Below are 21,954 nucleotides of genomic sequence, written 5' to 3'. Positions count from 1 at the left end.
TATTTTAAATAGTAAAGATATTTTAACATTTTACATTTTTTGCTGTACTTTGGATCAAATAAATGCAAACTTGCTAAGCAGAAACATTAAAAAACATTACAAATCTTACGGTTCAAAAACTTTGAACAGTGTGCAAAAAAGTGCAATTTCTACAATTTGCACAATAACTAAATGCACATGGCTTGCTGATTTTCAGTGAAATCTATACATTCTTTATGTGAGAAATCACATGCAAAATGCACCCTACATATTTCATATATATCTATGATATCTTTTTTCACCAACAAAAAAGTGCTCTATACATACAAATATGTGTATGATTTTTCTGTGTTTTTATCTACTGATAAAAACTGCATCTAAAAAGCTCAGTGTGATACACATTCAACAAAAAAGTAGAACAAAAAGTACATTTGTACATAAAGATTTCCAGGGTTGTCTGGCATAAAAAAACAACAACATTTTGATGAGTATGGCTCACACAATGACAAAACTTTTGATTTAGGTGATAATGGCCAATTTACTGACACAATAACAAGGTTTTGAAGCATTCATTATGTTGTGGGTAAGTTATTTTATTTTGCAGACAAGCAATATAGTTGCATATACACTGCCCTCCAAAAGTTTGGAAACACCCCTGGCAAAGGGGCATCATTTTTTGGTGTAAATACATTAAAGTAACTTGACATTATCATTGAAGACCAGCAATAATAATAATAATAATAATAATAATAATTTTGATTACATAATAATGGCAATATATACATTGCCCTTTGCCAGCTGTGATCCCTGGTTACTGGTTTAAACTTGGGTCAGCACACCTTAATAGCTTCAACCACTGATTGCCAATTAAGTTTAGAATACAGTGAATTGCTAATGGTGCTAATGGTGGACATTTTGATGATTTGAAAATTTAAGTTTTTTCTATGTATAAACTGTTTATGTAATAAAATATGTTTTCGTAGATTGTGTTGTCCCTTATCAGTGCAAAATTATGTCAAATTAAAAAGGATTCATGCCAATACTGTCCAAAACCCCACTTTTCTAGACGTTTACAAACTTTTGGAGGCCAGTGTAGTTGTCCCTTAAAACAATTGCATTTACAGTTAGAGAATAAGACTGTTTCAAAATGCCAAAGCAACTGAGAAAAAAATGTAATATACAACCCATGTGGTAAATAAAACCCCAAGTGAGTTGAAAACCAAACTATTGGCAAAGGTGACAAAAAATCTGCAATTTTCCCGATTTATACTAGGTGGCAGTGTAGCACAGTTTTTTTTCACGTCACCCTTAATAAACAAGTCTTCCATTGTTCAGCATATAGATTTATTTGTCGTAATATATACTGTTCAAACAAATACAAAACATATAGTAAACAAGAAGACTCTGGTACAAACCGTTCACCCTCAGTTATGTGTAAGTGGTAATATGAGCCTTATGATCTTTATCCTTCCACTGTACATATCTTAATAGAATTATAAAAGTCATTCTCTCATTGATTTTAATATAACCATGAGGACATTCAAAATATTCACATTAATCATTTGTTACTAATGTGACAATCAAATATGTGGATTCATTTTGCATGGCTTTGATGGTGCGAGTGTGTGGATAGGAAAACCTAATATTGCAGCACAATCAGAGTTGCAGCTTCCATATTAAATATACATAGTGTTTGTGTTTAGCACACAGTAGGCAGTGCTGGATACTGAGGCACAGCTCAGAGCAGCGTTTCGACAACCAAAGATGCTCTGCACCTTTGATGCCAGAGAAGTAAAGTTTGGGTGATAAATGCAGGCCTCGTCGCCGCCTGACTAGGACAGAGGAACCAAAAGGCAGTGGTTATTGTGCAAGTGCGAAGGTTATAGATTTGATATTTAGAAATGTGGGGGATTAAGCTCATGCAAAATGGATGTGCAATGAATTACACTGATACATATTGCTTTTTATACAGCACCTACACATTACAGATCTGCAAAAATAATAACACACAGAACACTTGGCACTTTTCCATAGTCTTCACAAGTGGGTAAAGGTGTGACATCAACACAGGCACATTGAAAAGACCCTGTGACCACTAAAATGCCTTACACGCTTGAATGGATAAGTGACATACATACTGAACACTTTCATCATGTATTCTTGAACTAAGCATACTTACACAAATTAATATGTTTTTTTTTTTTTTTTTTTAGAAAATTAATTATCTTTAAGGCTCTCCATTTTGGTGTGCAGTTCCATTATTTAGTATATTAATGCATAAATCATAGGTTTGTTAGCTTGATCGATAGATTCTAGTCCCTTGTATTGCACCTACATTAAGATCTACAGTCCATTTACACAATTATAATATATTGTGCTTTGTAAGACTGATTTAACAAGTTCTTCTGACACAACTGATTTCAAGTTTTTGAATATTCACATAATTAATGACATTACATTCTCACAGGCTTTCAGCTACATCACAGACACTAGCTATGCACCACTACTGTTTTTCTTTTTTCCATATACGACCAAACGCTCTGCAAATTTGAATATATATTTGTGTTTATACTTGTGAAATTATTTAACTGCATGTTATGACAGTGGCTATAAAGCCATATTCCTTGTTTAAAGTCCACAAAGAATGAAGATACCATTGCAACACTTCATTTCACAATGGCCTCTTTAGGTTTTTACCGAACACTTTTTATCTACAGAAAGAAAAATACTCTTTATACAGTTTATGTAAAAGTTTTTAGGCAAATAAAAGAGCTTAAATTGTATCGGTACCAGAGTAACCTGGTAGAAAACTACTCTGAACCACCACAATTGGTTCTTACATATATGCCTTAAAATATATGATGATTAAAAAAAATCCCAGAGCTTTCCTTCAGGAAAGAGAACAGAGAAAACAATAACAATTGCATCATGACAAAGAAATATGATTAGAACAGGACAATTAAAAAAAATAATAAAAAATGTATAAACAGAAATGCTTCTGAGTGTTTTGGTGTGATAAAATACACTTGAAATGAGAAATGTCAAATTAAAATACAGCTTTGGCTTATTAAAAAAAAAAAAAAAAAAGCATTTACGCCTGGAAGTGTTGGGACAGAAATAAAAAAATGGAAAAAATAAAGAGGGGGTAAGAATTAGAACATTAGAATGTACTCGCTAATAAATAAATAAATAAAAATGAACGCTTTAGGTGAAGCCATGATGGCATTTTGGCATTTTTAGCATGAACAAAACAGAATTCTAATTCCCTGTGCTTCTCTTAGAAAAGAATGTTTCAGAAAGGTCTTTTTAAAAAATGCAGACCCTTCCAAATCAGTGTTTATAAGTAATACATTCTAGAGCTTTGTGCCATCCCACATTTTAATGTTGTAATTCTGTTGCACGGCCAATGGAGTAGAAAGCAGTTGCTAAGAGACTAGCAACTAGAGATAACGGAGAACGTTGTATAAGACCACATGAGCTGTGGAGCAGCTAGTGTCTGTTCATTACTCTCCTGAGCTTAGCCACTGCACTCCAGTGCAACCCCCTCTTTATGAAAAGGCAAAATATAGAGGTATGTGAAAAATCTGAGTTTGATTTCCAGTGTCTTTCTGAATAAGTCTGGCTGCCCGTATGTTAGTGATCGAGTGTGTCTTCACATGTCTGTTCAGCAGTCAGCTGATTTCGGTGTCTGCTCATCATCCGCTGACAGTGGAACCGACTGTTCCTTCATTTCGATTTCTTCTCCAGGCTCCTCGTTTTTCTTCTCGTCCTCCATTGGGTAGACCACTAAGCAGAACTTCTGACCCAGGAATGTCATCTTGTCTGAAAACACAAAGAAAGGAATTCAGGTTGTGCCCCATACAGTTATTTTGTATATCAGTTTCATGCTTCCTTGTTGTATAAAAGTATTCATTACTTGAGTGTGAGGTACATAGTTTCTCATCAGACTTCAACTTACCAACAAATGTATTGAAACACTGGGGTTTGTTCTCCCAGTACACGCCCAAGAAATAGACAGGGACTCCGGTAAGCATGATGGCCAAGCCAATGCCACATACCACAGGCTCCGAGTACAGAGAGAAGATCAGCAGGAAGGCCCAGAACAGCAGGTAGATGACAGGCCACACCAGACTGATCTGTGAGTAGTAAAAGTAAAAAAATATGAATGCATTTGATGAACAGAACACGAGATACACACTACCAGTCAAAAGTTTTTGAACAGTAAGATTTTTAATGTTTTTACACTTAAATTTGTTTGATCCAAAGCACAGCAAAAACAGTAAAATTTTGAAATATTTTTTACTATTTAAAATAACTGATTTCTATTTGAATATATTTTAAAATGTAATTTATTCCTATGATTTTAAAGTTGAATTTTTAGCATCATTACTCCAGTCACATAATCCTTCAAATATCATTATAATATTCTGATTTGCTGCTAAAAACATTTATTATTATTGTTATTATTGTTATTATGTTAAAAACAGATTTTTTCAGGTTTCGTTGATGAATAGAAAGTTCAGACGAACAGTATTTATCTGAAATAGAAATCTTTTGTAACATTATGAATGTTTATCGTCACTTTTAAACAGTTTAAAGCATCCTTGCTAAATAAAACTGTTAATTTCTATTCCAATTCATTCTAATAATAAAACTAGTATAATGTCTCCAAGCTTTTGAATGGTCTAGTGTATAATGTTACAAAAGCTTTTTATTTCAGATAAATGCTGATCTTTGGATCTTTCTATTCACCAAAGATTCCTGAAAAAATTTACTAATAATAAATGTTTCTTGAACAGCAAATCAGCTTATTAGAATGATTTCTGAAAGATCATGTGACACTGAAGACTGGAGTAATGATGCTGAAAATTTGGCTTTGAGAACAGGAATAAATTACATTTTAAAATATATTCAAATAGAAAGCAGTTATTTTAAATAGTAAAAATATTTCACAATATTACTGCTTTTGCTTGGTAAGCAGAAGAGATTTCTTTAAAAAACATTACAAATCTTGCTGTTCAAAAACTTTTGACTGGTAGTGTATAACAGATGACATGTTATCAGTAAAAAGTCAACAACTACTGAGATCACTGAGCAAAAACTCATTGTTTTTTTTATTAATCACTGGATTTCAGTAATTCTCAGCACTTACTTTAATTGGCCGGTGCATATCTGGCTGTTTAACCCGTATTACAATCTGCCCAGCAACAGTGACACCGTAGAAGAGGTAGTTGATGAAACCCACATAGTTGATAAGTGTGTACATGTCACTGGTGCACAGCATCAGAAGTGTTGAGATGCACTGCAGGAGAGCAAGAGAGGGTTTGATGTCACAACATCATGAAGACTATTTATGCTCAACACAAGTGAGTGTAAGGCATGAAGAGGAGGAAAAGAGGGGTATTTATATTACTTACAGTGAAGAGCAGGGCTGGAATTGGGGTGCAGCGCTTCACATGAATCATAGCCAGTAAGCTAGGTAGATGACCTTCACGTGCACCCGCAAAGAACAACCTGAACAATGTAAGGATGACCCAATAATATGGTTATTTACGATGCCAATATAATCGTGAGAGGGGAGTATGTGAAGACAGACAGACATAAACCAGACAGACAGACAGAAAGGCAGGCAGGCATAGACAGACAGATAGATAGATAGATAGATAGATAGATAGACAGATAGATATAGATAGATAGACAGACAGACAGACAGACAGATAGATAGATAGATAGATAGATAGATAGATAGACAGACAGACAGATAGATATAGATAGATAGACAGACAGACAGACAGACAGACAGATAGATAGATAGATAGATAGATAGATAGATAGACAGATAGACAGATAGATAGATAGACAGATAGACAGATAGATAGATAGATAGATAGATAGATAGATAGACAGATAGATATAGATAGATAGATAGACAGACAGACAGACAGACAGATAGATAGATAGATAGATAGATAGATAGACAGACAGACAGATAGATATAGATAGATAGACAGACAGACAGACAGACAGACAGATAGATAGATAGATAGATAGACAGATAGACAGATAGATAGATAGACAGATAGACAGATAGATAGATAGATAGATAGATAGATAGACAGATAGATATAGATAGATAGATAGACAGACAGACAGACAGACAGATAGATAGATAGATAGATAGATAGATAGATAGACAGACAGACAGACAGATAGATATAGATAGATAGACAGACAGACAGACAGACAGACAGATAGATAGATAGATAGATAGATAGATAGATAGATAGATAGATAGATAGATAGATGAGTCTTGTGTATGAATGATGCATATATGTATGGATGGATGCATGGATGGATGAATGGATGGATGGAGGGACTGACCGAGAGGAGGTGAAGAGGGAGCCGTTGACCCCCCCAAATGTGGACAAGGCCACAGAGATGGGCATGATCCATGACATCACTCCCAACAGCTTCTCACCAAACGTCTGGGAGACAGCAACAGAGTGGTGAAGAAGAGAAAAGAGACAAGCAGAGGAAAAGAGGACGTTGGTCGAATGCATGCATTATTATGTGTATAATATCAGTGCCGTTTCATTAAGTCATTAGAATTGAATGCAGAAGATTCCGGAGTCTGATATATCTGTTTGTATGGTATATTGGCAGGCATCAAGAGCTCATTCCAAGTATCAATCAAAGAACTTTAAATATTGATACTTGGGTAGATATGTCAAAGAATCTCCTGCATAAAGCAAAACAATCGTTCAGTTTGCAGTCCGGTAGTGTCTGACTGCTAAGAATGGACACAGGTCACTCACCACAGCTACAGCATTAGAAGCCAGAAGTTCCTGAGGGCTCATTGCAGTGACGTAAGCAATGTTAGCAAAAACATACACAAAGGTCACAAGGGGAATGGAGATGAAGATAGCACGGGGAAGGTTCCTGTAAGGAGAAATAAAAAACAAGAGCGTTCAGGCAAAAGAAGTACATTATTTCATTATTTCAGCTAGCGTCTACAACTACAGGCAGATTTCAGCCACCTGTGCCTCTGTTTGCCTCTTCCTACTTGTGCATATACGGCAGACCATTCTGACTGTTGATTCATTATGTGGTTCTCTGCTGGATATTATGAACTTGTATCTTGTTAACACTAATTAAATATTAAGAACACGGTGTTGAATTAAAGTGAGCTCTTTGAATGAGAATTGGCTTACACATAAGGGTCGACGAGTTCCTCTGTGACATAATTGAGGAAATTCCAGCCACCGTAGGCGAAGGACCCCTGTAGAAATGCTAGTGCGATCAGACCAACATCATAGTCTTGAAACGGCTCGAAAGCATTGGCCGGCTCCAACCAGTAATACTCGCCTGGGGAAAGAAGAAAGGGAACAGTAATGATCAAATATTAAAAGAGAAACTTGCTTCATGTTTATTAGCTACTTTGTTAATTTTTAGCAAAAGCTTTCACCCGAAACAACTTAAGTAATCACGAAAACAGCAACTGAAGGTCAAGTTTTTTGGTCAGGAAGCAAAATGTCATTGCGACTGTAATGCGTTTAGGAAAATCAAGCTGGTATAACCTGGCTGAACTGGGAAACCATCTTGTTTGACAGATTCCCACCAGCTAGCACCAGTTAGACACCAGCTAACATGTTCCAAAATACACCTACAACTTTTAACTGGTTTTGGCTGGATTTCCTAAGCCTAGAATCTTTTTGTTGCCTAAGCCATGGTATTAATACCACATTTCTAGGGTCAGGTCTTTGGGTCACATGTACTCTCTGAACCCTCCCTGAGAGCACATGTGACCCTGAAGACCCCACATTAAAGAACAGCCAGTGCCAACTAACCCAAATCCAGTTTTTTTTAGAGATTCAGCATGGAATCACATCTGTCACTCTCATATTATCAGGTCAGCGTCTGAGCTAAGAGGCCGTCGACAGTGTGATCATTATTGAATCCTCTCTGACGCGCCAGCTGTGAAAGCTGCATTATCAGTGTTATTCTTTATTAGAGGGTCTGAACCCAGTGACTTCTGCTGAGACAACGAGACAGAGAGAGGAAGTGCTGTGCTTTTAGTTTTTTTCTGGAGACTTTAAAGGAGAACTCCACTTCCAGAACAACAATTTACAAATAATTTACTTACCCCTTTGTCATCCAAGATGTTCATGTCTTTCTTTCTTCAGTCGTAAAGAAATTATGTTTTTTGAGGAAAACATTTCAGCATTTTTCTCCATATAACAGACTGATATGGTGCCCCGATTTTGAACTTCCAAAATGCAGTTTAAATGCGGCTTCAAACGATCCCAAATGCAGTATTAAATTATCCAAGCCGAGAAAGAAGGGTCTTATCTAGTGTAACGATGGAGTTTTTCGACATACCCAAACTGAGTTCAGGCAGAGAAAGGCAAGATGAGCGTTTGAGATTAAAAGGTATTTAAATTGTATTATTTTCATGAAAATAACCAATCATTTCGCTAGATAAGACCCTTCTTTCTCGGCTGGGATCGTTTACAACTGCATTTGGGATCATTTGAAGCCGCATTTAAACTGCATTTTGGAAGTTCAAAATCGGGGCACCATATCAGTCCATTATATGGAGAAAAATGCAGAAATGTTTTCCTCAAAAAACATAATTTCTTTATGACTGACGAAAGAAAGACATGAACATCTTGGATGACAAGGGGGTGAGTACATTATATGTGAATCTTTGTTTTGGAAGTGGACTTCTCCTTTAAGTAGCTACAAGAGATGAAGCAACGCACCCAAGAGGACGGGGAGTCACGCATGCACACTTCTACTAATGAACAAACAAGAACAAGTACACACACACACACACACACACACTGTTATTTAGCACAGTGCTTCTTGATTAGCCAGTAATACATAAATAGCACACATACATACATAGACATATGGTGCCTACCCTTGCAGATTTGTACGATGCCCATGATGATGATAAGAATGAGGGCCAAAAGTTTCCCTGCAGTGAAGACATCCTGTACTCGTGTTGCCCAGCGCACGCTAGAGCAATTCACCCAAGTCAGCAGCACTGAAACACAAAGAGATTAATGTTACAAGGCTGGTTACACACATACATTATGAGCCTTTGGTGAGATTAATGGCGCCCTGCAGTTTGAGCAGTCTAGTATGCCAAAGAATTATAAAATAATGCTTTCAGCTATGAGGAATTAATCAGAACACACAAATGATAAGCTCGGAAAAGACCTTCAGGAACCCTTTTTAATATACGTAAACATTTGAACGCACTGCAACATCTGAGACAGACAGGTGAAATAATGTGAAAAATAATTACAATAGAACATGTTATCTTTACATTTATTGATTTGGCAGATGTTTTTATTCAAAGTAAACCAGTATTCATTTTTCAAATCTATAATTGAGGTGTTTGATTTTTTTTAACTTGTGATTTGAGAAATTACATAGAATATTTGTAAAATGTAAAAGGTGATTAAAAATCGAGACAAAAAAGCAGTTAGAGTATGCGAAATATGTATTCTTATACATTCGTTTTTACTTAATTAAACTTTTTTTTAAAAGTTAATGTGCTAAATAACGCTCATGGTCACATGCACGATCTTCAGATGGCATGTGACAGAGATATTTGGTCATAAAATCAGAGGGACGCAAAAAACCTGAGCATGCAAGTAAACTTTGAGTCTTGCACTTTTGAGAACTTGCAAGACATGCAAAAATGCTGCTTTGTGATTTACTTCAGAGTTCAGCTTTGTCCTTTTTCATTCACATGCTATCGCAACCACCGCAACAGGTACTTAAACAGACTGATACTGCTATGTATATTTGAGTAACCTAACAACAGAGCAATTATATACAAAGCTAGTGTGAACTGGGCGTGAGTTGAGAATTGTCTGTGTACGGTGAGAATTCTTGGCTCTCATTCATACTGCTTACACCTGGAGCAGCATCCAGTCACGACAGTCGCTGACATGTAATAAGGCGGGGTGTGTATTTTGTTGCACAAAATCCTTGATAATTACTGTTTGTGGCTAATTGAACACAAACAGCTTGAAGCAACACCCTGCCTAAAACAATGCAAAAGGAACGAAGTCAAGCCAAACTCTACAAGCTTTGGGTGAGGAGGTGTAATCCTTATGTCTTATCTCTGTTTGAAAGGAACGCTGTCTTGCTGTGCAGAGCAATGACGTGCCTTTAACTGAGCCCAATCGTGTCTTGAGATAAGGGCAGTGCATTCTGGGAAATGGACTGGAGGAGACGTCTTAGAAGGTGGTGTTTGGTAAAAATAAGAAGAGACAGGATGAATAGAGTTATAGGCGGCTTCCTTGCAAAATTAAGGTAGTGAAATCTGCCCTACATTGTATACTGTGCTAATGCAAGCATGCAGAAACATTCCTGTGATAACAGCAATCTTAAAACAATAAGCTGCTTACAGTGCACACACACACACAGGTCAGAGTTACTCATTTAACATGTTTATCGCCTTGAAACCTTAGAACTGATGCAAGTACAAACGTGCTAAACAACTTTTCTCAAATGCAACAGCCTGTTGAACTCTTTACTGTCTACAAAGGCAGCATCCAAACTTAAAACGGCTTGATCTGGAACACAAATAGCCCTCTCACACAACATTTGTTTTACGATTGACTATAATACAGTTAGCATGTTGCTTAGTCAACCATGTGATACTGGTCAACTAAGCAAAAAAAAAAAAAAAAAAAAAAGCACACACATAGCGCACATAAATATTCAGATGAAGTAGTTTTTAAGTGAAGTGAATTATTTTAGTACTTTACAAGATTTAATGACTTACTAATTTTATATTAAAGGAGTAGTTCACTTCCAGAACAAAAATTTACAGAGAATGTACCCGTTGTCATTCAAGATGACGATTCTTTCTTCAGTCGTAAAGAAATTATGTTTTTTGAGGAAAACATTTCCGGAATGATTCCTATGTAGTGAAATTCAATGGTGCCCACAAGTTTGAACGTCCAAAATGCAGTTTCAGTGCAGCTTCCCAGCCGAGGAATAAGGGTCTTATTTAGCAAAATGATCAGTCATTTTCCAAAAAAAATAAATAAATATACTTTTTAACCTCAAAGGCTTGTCTGTAATTTAGAGCCCTTTGAAGCTGCATTTAAACTACATTTTGGACGTTCAAACTCACAGGCACCATTGAAGTCCACTATATGGAGATAATATTGAGTTTTCCTCAAAAAACATAATTTCTTTACGACTGAAGAACATTATCCGTGAATTTTTGTTCTGGAAGTGAACTACTCCTTTAATAGCTTTGTAGACTGAATTTTCACTGAGCTTGTTGTCCAAATTTGCATACTTATGCACTATTCTATGCCATTTTGTAGTATAAAGTATGTTTACACTTAAAATCCCAAAAAATTTTAGTGCCTTGATGATGCACTCAACTGTCTTATAGCTTTCCTATCGTAGCAAATAGGTAATGGCGTAACGATTGCATTATTGGATTGTCTTCTCTGAAAAATATAAATGCAATGCTGCCAGTATTTGTCAAAAAGAAAGTGTCTTAAATGGTAGCAGTTCTTCTGACTACCTTTTGGAACAGTGTTTGCGTCAAGAGTGTGCGTATGTTCCCTTAAAGTGCTGCCTACTTAGGCCGGTTCTGAAAGAGAGCGATGTGCACTCTTACAGACACACTTTGCTCAGAATTGCTGTACTGTTCAGGAACAAAAGGCATAAAGGAGGTAAAGAGGTATAAAGCAGTAGGGTACAACAGCAGGGACATCCTGTAAAACTGTGCCATAGTGTCCACTTTTGCCCTTTCACTCACTTCCTACTGCTCTCTAAACAAAACAATAGCAAAACTAAATAAGAAGAAAAAAGCTTCAGAGCTGCCTGAGAACATCTGGTTAGTAAAAAAAAATGAAAGAACTACTTTCAACTTCATCTAATCAGAACATTTTGATCTTGATACAGCCTCCTTTCCGTAATTCAGCCTTGTAAGCATACAATGAATGCTGGATCAGCTCTGTAACCCTACAAACTGGATGAACAGCTTATACTGGTTTACAAGCCAAAAGTAAAACAAATAATTCTGACTCAGATTCATATATGACGGAAGTTATGCGCTGTTATTAAATTGTTCATCTATCTAGTTAATAACTAAATGGCTATTAAGTCCAGTCTTCAGTTGACACTTAACATACTTTGGGTCAGCTTGCGGCAACGCAATGCGTCTTTTGGCATTAAAATAATACTGTCATGATTTTCTAAACATGCGCAGTCAAGAATTACTGCTGAAAATGAGTGGACACTGTTATTTTTGCGCCTGACCTTCCTGAATATGTATTTGTAGGTGTTTTCTTTCAAATGCAAAATTTATGGGAGAAGAGTATTAAAATTAATCACGCAACGTGATTTACTAACACTTGCGCTTGTCAAATTACTGGAATTTGCGGCATCATTTAATGCCCAAAATAGCATGTCTTAAAGCAGACGATAATTTTCACTGCTCTTGGTAGATTGCTCTGGTCATTATAGAAATGATCTGGCTGCATCGGTGTTCTTCAATATGCACACTGTCAGTAAATCATCCGCAAAATGTTTCCCTCCCATCGCTGCTTTTATGGAATTGCTCTAACCCTCTAACGCTAATTTGCCCTGTTTAGTAAATCGGGCCTTTTGTTTAAAAATCAAATCAGGGTGAAATATCACCTTATAGCTTCTCTTGACCTCTCTCTCTTTTTGTTCTAGGGTCTCTGTTGTTTGTCTGTCTACATACAGCATGCAGTATTTGTAGCTCCAGCGTGAAGTTTGCAGAAAGCCCACGCTCAAGGCTGCTTGACGCCTTGAAAAACATCATTCCATTCATCGTCACACATCCCTCTCTCTTTCAGTCTCATCCCTCGCTATCCTCCGCACATTTTCCCACAACCTTTCTGTCCACTCTCCCAGGATAAGACCCCTCGGCCTTCTTCATTCACACATCAATCCATCTTGCTCTTTCTGTCAGTCCCAAAACTCAGTTTTTCTAGTCCTGGCTTTCAATGTTTTTTCACTTAAGCGTGATTTGACCTTACGGTCAAACATAAGGAGGCCGTAATGAAGTTCCCATTCCCAACAACAATGTGTGCATCAGAGAAAAATGTCTAAAATATACAACTGTCAACAAGGGAATCAAAAGCAGATGTGGAAATAGCGATTGTGTGAGTTGTTGTTGCATCTGTGAGGTAAACAACATAAAACAGTGTTTTAATAACATGAAAATTATCCTAGTGGTATCTGCCAAGTTTTAATATTTGCATTATCTATGAATTACCAGTGACTATGAATTGACAATGCCTGCTACGCTAGGCCTTAAATTTTAAATAAAGCCTTATACTGTAGCAGTATCAACAGTCATTTTAATAAAATCCCTAAATACTAGGACAATGAGATCTGTTTCTCCTTCTGGTACTCACACAAGCAGATGGCAGCGAGCAGACGCAGACCATTCTCTGGGGGGAAGCAGGTGGGGAACAGAGGCTGCAGGACGTAGTTGGAGAAGGTGAGAGCAATAACCGCCTGGTTAGTGGGGTAGATCACCAACACGGCGATCCACAACCGCAGAAACCTGTAGCACAAAAACACACATAAATGTTATAAAACTTGCCTAAAAAAATCTCCTTATCTTTCATCTCCAAAAACAAATAATAGTAATACCATGATTGTTTTTGTGTTATTTGCATAAAGCAATGTCTTTATTCTTAGGATAGACTCTCTTTATCGCCATCATTTGTTGAGTGAAATTGAGTTACGACTGAGTGACCAGCTAATGGATGTCCACTGGCAGTATCATTTATTAGAGCAGTCACCGTGCTAAGCAAAGGTTGTCAGCATGTGAGCAAACCCAGGGCTATAAGGTTTGATTGACCACATATTGCCTATTAGTGGAATAAGAAATTTTAAATCACAGATACAACCACTTCACCCGACAGCAGTAATGCTAATGGTGTTAACAAGCTAATGACGGATAATGGTGTTTACTCGTTGAAAGGAGATTACAGACATTTGAGGGGAAAACGATTCCTGTTGGGACAGAACCAACTATTCATTCTGGAATTGTTCAGTTATCCACAATATCTGATTTTCTCACTATGTTGCTTACAGCTTGAGTTTTTTTGAGTATTTATTGTACTTTACTGACAATAACAAAAATATTTTGTCCTTGATGGCTGCAATAACAATAATATATTTTTCTTGAAGTCTGTTTAATCTGTCACTTCTAGGAAGATCATGTTAAAATCATGTCCCTGCACACTCAGGTTTGCATTTCGAATAATAAGTCACCTACTTAAAAATTGAAAGTGGTTACAGCTTTTAGAAATAATATAGACTTTGGACTTTAGGCTGTTTAGAAATAGCCTCTGGAACTAATATTAAAACCAATGTGTGACTGAAAACCTCACCCTGCCAGCCCTCCAAAGATGTCCTTGACATAAGAGTAGTCGCCTCCAGATTTGGGGATTGTAACACCCAGCTCAGCGTAGCAGAGTGCACCGATGGCTGTTATAACGCCTGTGATGATCCATACAATGAGGGCCAGGCCCACTGAACTGGCATTTTCCAACACTCCCTTCGGGCTGACAAAGATTCCAGAGCCAATGATATTACCTGTAAAAGAGAAAACAAAAAGGCTGGGTGTTAGAAATGGGAGTTAATGTAGGAAGCATGTCAGAAAGTTTGATGTGAATTATTTAACCATATAAGCTTTCAATCCTCACCATAAACTCCAAAAAAGCACTGATTATGTGTAACAGACATATGGCTGATGGATGTTTAGCCATTTGAATGAAACAGACTTTATCCTGAGTAAGGATTTAAAGAGATTTTAGATTTGTAGGAAAGCATTAGGGATTCACATTTCGAAATGTAATTTTATGTTATGATTCACATTAAAAACTATACAACTTCATGGAAAAAAGTCAATTAAAACACAAAACTATAATTGTATGCACACAAATTCATTCCAACATGCTTTTAAAAATAAGACATTCTTCAAGAGATGGGTTACATTTTTGTCCTTATCTATCACAATCTTTTTAAAATTAGCACTAGATGATAATCTGAATCTTAAAATAGACTGAAACATATAGATTCCCAGTTTTGTCTGATAAATTTGAAATATGATGCTTCCTTAATTTACTACATACCTAAATGACTTCCCTACTCGTAGCACACTAAAATACACAGGAAGGCATGATGACATGACAGTGTGACACACTTAATATAGAGATCAGTAAGATCTAACACAGTCAAAAAGAGAAAACAGGTGATATTAAAATAATAATAAAAGCAGGACAGTGCATAAATCAAAAGGAAATGAAAATGTCAGTGAGGCAGAGAACAAGAGAGAAGGAAGCGGGAGGGAGAACCGAGAGAGAACAGGTGGAGCGAACGATTCACAGAGAGCAAACTGTAATTTGCTGAGTTAGTATTCAGCGTGACTAATGGAGTGAGTACACACAGCATATATATGGGGGAGTGTGTATTTGTCTAGCTGTATAACAGTGTGTGGACTTAGTGAAGCAGTGCACCAACACTGTGTGAACCATGTCTGTTTGTGATATGCATATTGACCCCAAAAATATTTAGATACTCACCCATAAAAATGTCTGACTACATCGAATACAAAAAATATCAAAATGTGACCTAATTTCACTTATCTTTACCCAACTGGTCAATTTTAGTGGGTGAATTAGGTCATGTTCCCTCAGTTCAATATGTGCATGTTCCACACATCTACAGACAAGACAACCAGAAAGAAAAGAAAACTTTTAAGTGTCACTTTTTGAGGTCACTGTACTGTATGAGAGAATGCATGTGTGCATTTACTGCATTAGTTCACATAATACCAACAAACCCATCCATAACTTGCAAATGTAATTTCTGTAGAACAACTGTAGATCTCACAGAAGATCTAATTTTAGGGGTTGACTGATTATCGGCCTGGCCGATTACCTGCGCTGATATTAAGCATTTTTATGGTTATCGGTATCGGTCATTTTTAAAACTCGTTTTGTTTTTAAATAAGTTAAATTTGACATTAATTTCTATTTTTACACCAGAAATATATCGGTTCAAAATATCGGTTATTGGTCTACTTGATCTGTAATAATCGGTATTAGCTTCGCCCCTGAAAAACACATTGGTCGACCCCTATCTAATTTAAAACTACTGAGTTATTACAATGAAGGTACACAAACAAAACTAGTCACACTTTATTAAATTGGTGCATTACCACCAAAACCCTGTGTAGAGCTCAAAGTGGTTGTCAAATCTAACCAAGCTTGATCAGGGCTCTTCCATGAAGGAAGACTCTCATATGACTGGACAAGCAGAAACTGCTGATCTAGCATGCGAGTCAGTTTGTGAAGTGACTCTGCGCATGGACTATAACTGTGGTTTATTCTTCATTCTTCCCTAGTTGCACTACATGTCTAAGATTTTAACATCACGCCACTTCATGTGGAAATTCAGGTATGCGTGAGCTGCAGAGTTTCTGCCCTATTACCTCTGTGCCCTTGAGTAAGGCAGCTAGTCTTGGTTTTCCTGTGGGATTGTCACTGCAATTATGTTCTGTAAATCACTTTGGATACAAGTGTCTGCTAAACATAGCCACTGTAAACTAATCAGATGACTTCTCCTGCTCTGCATGATTTATTCGGAATAATCTGATTTAAAAGAATATCCATAAACCTTCATGACTAGACCTTATCATTCAGCTTCCGTCTTTGGTTGTTCTCCCTCTTCAGTTCTCTCCTTAATCTCTGTTGTGAAAAAGCTCTTTCAAGATATGATAATCACAAACTTGATGTCCCATGACCTCAAAGTACAAGTTACACAACTTTATACAATCTAAGGTATCTTTTACTATTGCCAAAGCATGTAGGGATCGATCTGGTTTCAGCCAGCTAGAGTATTATTTGACTCTGTGGAAACTAGCGGCAAAATGTGAGCATCAACATGTTTTAAGCCGTGATCCTTAAAGGGGCTGATAGATCATTGTGCACACTTGTAGAATTAGAAGTTTTGCTGACTCAAGTGGAAAAAAATGCAGATGGATTTCCTGTTCACACTGCATCCTTTTGCTTCCCTAGTGAGTGGTCTCCACACAAACATCACTGACAACACAGCAGCAATCCCTGATTTAACATTCTAGTTCGTCAGTCTGCTCATATTGATCTAATCATATTGTGCTAAGCCTTGTCAAACACTACATAGAAGTCACGCCTGTCAGTTCAAAGCATCATCTGGCTTTTACTGTAGAATATGCATGTAAATTAGCTGTATCAGCTTAAAAATACTGTTTTGTAGCGTGATTTGAAATAAAAAAGCAAATGTGTGATATCATTAGGAGCAGTCACATTTACTGGATACTGATTTTGTAGACAAAATCCAGTAATTTTAATACAAATCAACACAATCAGGAATTTCCCCACACAGATTTCACAATGAGTTCAAGTTAGTCATGTGAAAGCTGCTTGGTATGTGACTTTTTGTGAGCTGTGCTTCATATATCACTACACTATTAAAAAAACGGACAATTTTTTGCCTTATTTTTTGCTAACAAGTCTGCAGCTTTTCAGGATTTAGGTCAGTGATTGCTACAAGCACTATAGCTGCAAAGGGTGGCGCCAAAGTGCCCGCAGTGAACTTACTTGCCTTAAATTCAGTTTACTCTTTGCTATCAGTTTATCACATTTGCATGTCAATCACTGTGCATTGATGGCCCATTTATTGTGCAGTGATGTACAATACCTATACTTTGGTACTTTTATGTATTACTCTTGCTATTGGTGAATCCCTCTTAACTGTCCTATTGATTTTCTTTCATGCCTCTATTGATCCAACTGTTTCTGTGGGTCTGTAGCCTTGATAGCCATTTGTTTCCCTTTTACAAATTCACATATAAAAAACAAAGTTTGGTTAATGAAGCAAGCCATTTGCACAAAACAATGTCTCTTTTCATCAGGTTCAACTGTGATCTGTTGTGGTTTGTATAATCACCTCAAACCCCATAATAACAACTCTGGTTTTCAGTTCTACATCAAGTTGCAACTAAGAAAAAAAACAATAAAGATCAATCTTTCCTCTTCTAAAACTGTGTTCCTGGCACTTGCTTCCATTCTAACAATCCAGCAAAATCATCATCAAAAAATGGGGCCAAGCAAGTTGAAAATCACAGAAAGTTCACTTTCAGGTCCATGCTTCTTTTCCAGGTAAATAAGGGTTTAATATCACATTGAAGGGGCTGATAAGGACGATAATGGCAGCCGTTCTGAAGTATTCTGATAAATTTAGTGAAGCACACAGAGAACAAAGGCTTGATGAAAGCTTTGAGCAATCCAAAGCGACAATCACCTGATAATGATGTTCACGTGGGGGACTGAGAGCATGTGAATGTGTGACCTGACCTGATCAAGATTGCTGAAGAGGATTATCATATAGCTGCAGTTAAAATGTGGGTTGGGATTATCATGGGTTGGTTTTACTTTTCATTAAATCTTATCATTACATCAAATAATACATTTTATAGCTTAATGCTACCTAAAGCAATAAATGAGAATATTGCTCTGTGATGTACTTTACAATTTGACAAAGTTCAGTCACGTTTCCTGTCTACGCTTCCACTTTGCATTTTCTCTGCCACTGACCTGATTTCTTTTTTTTTTTCTGAAGAGACTAAGAGAATGTGAACAGGCTAGTACAATTTTCTTAATACTTGTTCAGTTTATGTATTTTAAACCAATAAATAAAAAATAAAAAACTGCACATTTTGCAGTAGTAGTGCCAAAGACAGCCTTGTTGATGGATAGTGCACATTTTATATTTTGAGTAAATGATATTCTTCTTTTAAATGCATATGTTGTTTGTTATCATTAAATTGCATGATAGTTTTTTATATAGTTTTTGTATGACCAATACTGATTATTTTACTAACTGTGGCCCTGGACTTAAGTAGCATGGGTATATTTGTAGCAATAGCCAACAATACACTGTATGGGTCAAAATTACAGATTTATTTTTTATGCCAAAAATCATTAAGATATCAAGTAAAGATCATGTTCCATGAAGATATTCTACATTTCCTACCATAAATATATCAAAACGTATTTTTTATTAGTATATATTTTATATGCATTGCTAAGAAATTCATTTGGACAAGTTTAAAGGCAATTTTCTCAATATTTTGATTTTTTGCCTGCACCCTCAGATTCCAGATTTTGAAATAGTTGTATCTCAGCCAAATGTCCTATCCTAACTAACCATACATCATTCCATTTATTTATTTTATTTATTCAGCTTTCAGACGATGTATAAATATCAATTAAAAAAAACGCCCCTTATGACTGGTTTTGTGGTCCACGGCCACATATTTAGTGTGCTATAATACATATTAAATATCTAGTTTTTTCAAACGTATGATCGATTTCTCATTTTATAGGGCTGATTCGTGTGCGTGAGAGAGAAGCAGACTGCAAGATGTTTCATTCAGCATTATCCAATCAAGTGCATGCTTGACCATACAGTACATCCCGTTCAAAAACACACACACACACACACACACACACACACACACACACACACCGACTCCTATGAAAATATATTTAAAGGAACAATTGAACACTCACCGATAATAATGCCACATGCACTGACGAGACCGATCTCTTTCTTCAACGCCACCGACTGTCCTGCTGCTTTCCCCGCGTCTGCTGCACCATCCTCGCTAATGCTCGGGGCTGCGCTCCCTCTTTGTCTCGGTCCATCCGTCATGTTGGTAATTGAGATGTTCAGTCCTCGATATTGAGCGGTGATGCTGCTAGAGCCGCGCTTGACGTGTGCTGCCGGTCAGATCTCAGACAGCGACTCTAATGGATACATAAACAGCCTGAATACTATCTCGAGCGAAATATGCGACTATGAGTACTTTATCTCTCCTTTCTTATCAACGAGGCTGTTCTGAAGCATGTGTCAGTATATACTGTATGTAGCGACTGAGTAAGAAGGGCGAATGCCGTGCAAGGCTATAAAATACTATTGAAATAAGGCACTGTCAATGTCATTGAATGTTAATGTACTTTCCGGCCGTTAAAAATCCACATACAACACTAATTTAGAAACGTAACAACAACTACAGTACCAATAGTCCAGTCGCAACTTTTGTGTCCGTTTTATGTGAAGGTTATCCAGGTTTTAATCTGGCGTATAAACCAAAACGCCGCGCCAAAGCGAGGCTAAAAGCCTATTCAAAAATGTGTCCTTCTTCCTGTACCTGTCAAATATCTGGTGCTTCCTCGTTCCTTAAGGCAACGGGTGCATTTTTAGGTAAGGACTCGTGACAAACGCCTTTGGGTAGTTCAGTGCCCGCGCGCTGCACTCCTTTCGCGTCTCCAGTGATATCCAAAGCAGCAGTGGTCCAGGCTCCGCCACAGTCTGTAGTATTTACTCCTTATGTCAACCCCCTCCTACCCCCCTCCATAAGTACAGTCGCACCCCCTCCCCTTCCACAACGTCACGGCGCTTGTTTTTGTGGTCTACACAACTCCCTCGTAAAGCCCTGGCAAGCTGTTGAGCAGCCAACACGGTGAGGAATATGACCTACCTGAACCAAACAATATACAGTTTCATTTTTCTATCGCTTCTTTCTAAACATCTCAGTCAGTGTGTTAGCTTCCAAAGCCTAGTGATAATATCACACAATAATAGCCTACTTTCTCACAAGGACTTTAACAGACTTTACAAATGTTCTTCTAGTATGTACGCACTCGTTTGAGTATGATTAAACGTTTGAGTAATTACAAAAAATAGGAAGAACCCGTATTTTTACCTGTCATTAAGCAGAACAGGTCACGTTTGCCTGGGGAAGTAACCATAGCAACGGCTTGAGGGCTTTCCTTTTGCAGTTCATCTCAATAAATGTCTACAATATATATATATATATATATATATATATATATATATATATATATATATATAGGAAAAAAAGTTGATTTGTGAAATTATATGATGGTTTTGTGCCTCAATGTTTTGAAAATGTATAAATAAATGAAGTTATAGTTTTTATTTTAAAAACACACCCATGGGGTAAGATGAAGTGGCATGTTTATTATTTTTAAATGTAGTATTTTAAAAAAATTTTTAAATGTAGTATTTTAAAAAAATTAAATAATTAAAAAAGTAATTAATTGGATTATTTTTGAATAATTCCATGAATTAGATGTACATTTCAGATAACTTTACTTTCATTAAAACCTATAGGTTGATTGAGAGAAATAATTAAATTTGCATTCATAGTGCTGCTATTATGACATTCCCCTCTTTTAATATTTGACATTTTGTGCTATAACAACTAAATTAGCAAATGTTTCTTTTAATTTCCTATAATAACACATTTGCTAATGCATCATCATCCATGCATCATCATGCTAAACTTACATCTAAATATGTTAAAATTTAAAAGTAAATCCACATTTTCAAAACTTATATATCGTTATATACCATAAATATATAAAAACATTTTTGATTAGTAATATGCATTGGTAAGAACTTAATTTGGACAACTTTAAAGGCAATTTTTGTCAGTATTTTGATTTTTTTTTTTTTTTTGCACCCTCAGATTTTTAAATAGTTGTATCTTAGCCAAATATTGTCCTATTCTGCTTATTTATTCAGCTTTCAGATTATGTATAAATTTCAAAAAAAAAAAAAAAAACCCATATGACTGGTTTTGTGGTCCAGGGTTACACACGCACACACACACACACACATGTTGTGTTTCCATGATTAATGGGGACATTCCATAGGCATAATGGTTTTTATACTGTACTAACCATATTTTCTATTGCCCTACACCTAAACCTAGCCCTCACAGGAGACTGTGCACACTTTTACTTTATTTTAAAAAACTAATTCTGCATGATTTATACGCCTGTTTCCTCATGGGGACCTCACAAATGTCCC

The 21,954-nt window shown here is 36.5% G+C and overlaps 1 protein-coding gene across 2 annotated transcripts; it reads right to left on the bottom strand.

Moving 5' to 3' along the window:
• Nucleotides 1-1,652: 1,652 nt before the first annotated feature.
• Nucleotides 1,653-20,448, bottom strand: slc7a8a (solute carrier family 7 member 8a). 2 transcript variants are annotated; one of them, XM_051115704.1, is made up of 12 exons: nucleotides 20,267-20,448; nucleotides 19,626-19,862; nucleotides 14,400-14,604; nucleotides 13,413-13,564; nucleotides 8,903-9,028; nucleotides 7,191-7,344; nucleotides 6,795-6,918; nucleotides 6,361-6,464; nucleotides 5,397-5,493; nucleotides 5,132-5,281; nucleotides 3,938-4,115; nucleotides 1,653-3,801 (listed from the first exon to the last, which is right to left on the bottom strand). In XM_051115704.1, the coding sequence occupies exons 2-12, from the start codon at nucleotides 19,765-19,767 to the stop codon at nucleotides 3,644-3,646; spliced, it is 1,590 nt and encodes a 529-aa protein (XP_050971661.1). In that variant the 5' UTR covers nucleotides 19,768-19,862; nucleotides 20,267-20,448; the 3' UTR covers nucleotides 1,653-3,643. The 2 variants fall into 2 exon arrangements, with proteins under 2 accessions (XP_050971661.1, XP_050971662.1); XM_051115705.1 differs by having other exon boundaries at nucleotides 19,626-20,448.
• Between the last annotated feature and the right edge of the window lie 1,506 nt (nucleotides 20,449-21,954).

The sequence above is a fragment of the Labeo rohita genome, chromosome 7 (assembly GCF_022985175.1).
Source record: "Labeo rohita strain BAU-BD-2019 chromosome 7, IGBB_LRoh.1.0, whole genome shotgun sequence".
Lineage (NCBI taxonomy): Eukaryota > Metazoa > Chordata > Actinopteri > Cypriniformes > Cyprinidae > Labeo > Labeo rohita.
This window is presented reverse-complemented; position numbering and strand designations above follow the sequence as displayed.

Bases quoted from the DNA above. Each gene is read 5' to 3' on its own strand.
- slc7a8a (XM_051115705.1), bottom strand. From the start codon at position 19,767: ATGACGGATGGACCGAGACAAAGAGGGAGCGCAGCCCCGAGCATTAGC. The intron at 6,465-6,794 runs GTGAGTGACCTG...GCTGTCTCCCAG, and splicing joins CTTCTAATGCTGTAGCTGTG to ACGTTTGGTGAGAAGCTGTT. The intron at 5,494-6,360 runs GTCAGTCCCTCC...TACATTGTTCAG, and splicing joins TCCCTCTTCACCTCCTCTCG to GTTGTTCTTTGCGGGTGCAC.